This window comes from Mercenaria mercenaria, unplaced genomic scaffold, assembly GCF_021730395.1.
Source record: "Mercenaria mercenaria strain notata unplaced genomic scaffold, MADL_Memer_1 contig_3989, whole genome shotgun sequence".
Lineage (NCBI taxonomy): Eukaryota > Metazoa > Mollusca > Bivalvia > Venerida > Veneridae > Mercenaria > Mercenaria mercenaria.
Genome location: NW_026462181.1, coordinates 1 through 3584, shown reverse-complemented (window position 1 = coordinate 3584; position 3584 = coordinate 1). Strand labels below are relative to the sequence as shown.

The 3584-nt window shown below is 33.9% G+C and overlaps 1 protein-coding gene across 1 annotated transcript; it reads right to left on the bottom strand.

The window, feature by feature from the left end:
- Positions 1–1045: 1045 nt before the first annotated feature.
- LOC128553578 (uncharacterized) lies at positions 1046–3360 on the bottom strand. The gene is made up of 4 exons (XM_053534756.1): positions 3238–3360; positions 2695–2816; positions 1754–1879; positions 1046–1227 (listed from the first exon to the last, which is right to left on the bottom strand). The coding sequence occupies exons 1-4, from the start codon at positions 3278–3280 to the stop codon at positions 1105–1107; spliced, it is 414 nt and encodes a 137-aa protein (XP_053390731.1). The 5' UTR covers positions 3281–3360; the 3' UTR covers positions 1046–1104.
- Between the last annotated feature and the right edge of the window lie 224 nt (positions 3361–3584).

Here is a 3584-nt window from a genome sequence, read left to right as displayed (position 1 = left end):
TTTCATTTTGGCAGTGAAAGCTAAACCCCAGTATTCCGACCCCGGTAAAGATACGGAAAGACAACGTCTGTTAGGGCGGACACCACTAAATTCTGCATTCCTTTACTTCATTATATAAAATATTAATCCACTCATTTAAAAACGTTATTTCAATATTTTCTATAATATCAGATTTTTTAGGTCTTAGTACACCCACACAGCTACTATAAAAAAAGAAGAAAAAAGGTGTTGATTTAAATCCCATCCACTGATTAAAAACTTGAATATCTTGGAGATAAAGAGGATGACACCATGGAGTTTTCTTATTTCAAAATAACATAACTGCACAAAATTTTATCTGAAACTGAATATGACAACAATGCTAACTTTAACTGTTCTTGCAGAGAAGTTATTTCCTTGCTATCAAGTTGGTGAATATTGGTTTGAAACACTTAAAACTGTTGTTTACACAACTCTGAACTATTTCTTTTCGTTCTTTTTTTACATATTGTTTTGCATCAATCATCTCGGGTGTAGGGGTATACTATTCGTATACAGATGCAATTGTACTAGTACATAGATAATTTTTTAATGCAATTTAAGTTCTTTTCTTTACAATACTGCCGAAGGATGAGTAAAATGCTTAAGATGTTCGTTTTGTTTTTCAACTGCACAAATGTTCAATAAAAGTCGCTTATCTATGGGACAAACTTTCACACACACAGAATAAATACTCCGATTATTAAATGTTTATACAGCAAAATATACAAAGGCATCAAATTTAAAGGCAGATGCTTGTAAAAAGTAAATGCACTTTTCGAAGTTCGCAGGGGACCAGTCTTCGAATATTCGCATCTGTTTCTGCAAATGTATTTTGAATATAGAAATATATTATAAGGAACGGAGAGAAACTATGATTTTTTTGGGGGTATTTAACATAAACAATATTTAATCAATGCATGAATCGCACGAGAGTCTTCTGGCTTTGGAATGTCAGACTGGTTTTGTCGACATGGGTAAAATCACCGGAAACACCAGTCCGGTGTGCAATAATGACTAATGAAGCTTGTTCAGGAAATACTTTTATTGTCATATCCATATGGTCTAAATATGCGCATTAATATTTCAGTAGAAAACCAACGTCAGTGGTCCGTTGATGGTGTTATCGAAGGAGTCAGATTCTGTTCGAACACATATATCAATTCTGGAATGGCCCTTGTGATAAAATGCACTTCCGGTGTCTCTAACCTGCAACATAGAATGAAACATGTTCATGCCGTTCCGATAGTCGGGTTGAATATCGGCGTGTAGATGGGGCAATTTTCAGATTTGTTTATTCATAAAGTATTTAACTTTAGGAAAATACACTATCAAACAACAAAGCACCAGTAAAATTTTATTGCAACAATGATTTGTAAAGAACAGTTTTCATTGATCGTGCCAAATGTAATAAGAAATTGAAAATTCGACACTTTTATAGTTCAAAACATAAAACGTATCAACCATCAACATTTAATTATAATTAACTGTGATTATGGAAGTTTTAATTACATATGCAAGTTTGTGCTTTGAATTAAATCACGATAAAACGAGTCTTCTTCATATCAAATCAATAATTCTTCTTGTGCATGATCTTACCCTGGATATCAATAAATAATTCATAATATTTTCCTTTCCAATAACTCTTCTACAAGATTTCTTACTCAGAATCAATAAACCATTCATTAAACTTCCTAACTTGGAAATCTGCAATTCGTTCTGTATATGTTCTTACCCTGAAATCAATGAACCTTCCATAACGATGATTCATCTCTGGTATGCACACTGGAGTATCGTAGGCGATACCGGCATGGTTGTCCATTGCAACAGTTACAATACTTGACCTCCCAGCAAGATAATCCTGCGGTCAAAAATAACCACGTGCAACATTCAACTTTCAATTTAATAGCGTCATTTTAATGCTTTATTTGACATAACATAGAAAAAGCAAAGAATTGGAAAAGTTCTTAAAATATAGTTTATCTTTTAGCGTTTTAGGTTAAAAAAACTTATATATGACTGAGAATGTGATTGATTTTTTTCATGTTTGTTTATATAATACCTATACCTACCTGGGATACTAAGCAAAATAATAGCAGACTCGGTTTTACTGAGTCTGTTTATGAGAGGTTTTAAAATGTGCAATACCCCTCACACCCCTAGCATCGACTTTTAAAGGCGGAATTCTATTACAGTAAAATTGCATGTACTCCATGATCCCAAGGTACAAGAAAGAGTAACAATACTGAGTCCAAGTAAAAAATGTTGAACTGGAAATGGGCATTTTTTTATTTTGCAAAATTAATCTGTCAAATACTAAGATATTCATCCAACTAGAAAGTTACCTTAAGGCAAAAATTGTACCAAAAGAAATTACAAGGGGATGTAGAAAGGGAAAGGTTGTTTTTAAAGTAGACAGAATAAAAAAGAAACAGTATTAAAAACAAAAGTGTGCTTTAACTTTGAAAAAAAAATAAGGAGAAGGAAGATGCTTGCCGTCGATTGGCCGTCCAACATCACGCGATGAAAAGGAACTCATTGACTGGCTGAGAAATAATGACTAATGAAGCCTCAAATGTACCACAATGAAATTAAACATATATTTGTCTTTTCTGAAAAATTAACTTTATATGAACTGCTTGTTATTGACGATGACGAATTATTTATTTTATATACTTGCAGAGTTCCCAGTGGCTGGTCCCGCATATCAACAAATCCGCCTTCTATAGCACTGCTGCTTGGATAATACCCAGTACCCGTGGCAGAATAACGAGTACCACCCGGACAGTCCACATTACCTGGAACAAACGGCTTCTTTTACCAGTTTTGTAGAGATCTTCACAAGAGCGTTAGCTTATCTTCATGCAAAATGTCATGAAAAATAAAGGGCAATGCATAAAACATGACATATTTTAGTTTCGACGATATCATTTTAATGGACATGTATATTAGGATCTAGGTCTCATTGAATAAATGATTTGAGTCGGTTTTGATATTATGATCTGCGTTACGACATCGGTGCTTACTCTGTTCTTGGCATATTTACTGGTTAATAAACTCCGATCCTTCAAGGTGTTTCATAAAAATGAACTCTTAAGAAAATTGCTCGAACAGTACCAGTATTCCTTAATTGAATATTTAATATTAAGGCAAAGACTTTGTTTAGATTAATTGCTATTACATTTATGATCTATCTCTGTAAAAAATTGATAAACGCACTTCTTGGTAAGCAACATCTTCTAGACGCATGCCCAGAGCACATGTTACTAACGTAACTTCCGGCACAATGGTTGCTGTCTTCTTGACACTTTCCATGGCGAGCTATGCATTTCGAGTCATCCGCAGCTGAAATACAAAGATACAGTCTTAACTGTTAGATAAGCATGGCTGTCTAAGAAAAACGTTAACATGTTTTCGATCCTCTTCGGTTGAAAGTCTTCCTTTTGCAGTTTTAATTAAAGAAATATTTTTCTTTCATATTTACAGCCTTGCAGATCCGGGTATCTTGCGTCTGTGACATCAAAACAAGTCCAGTTTACAAAGGTTTATTTCACTAGACAGCAAAG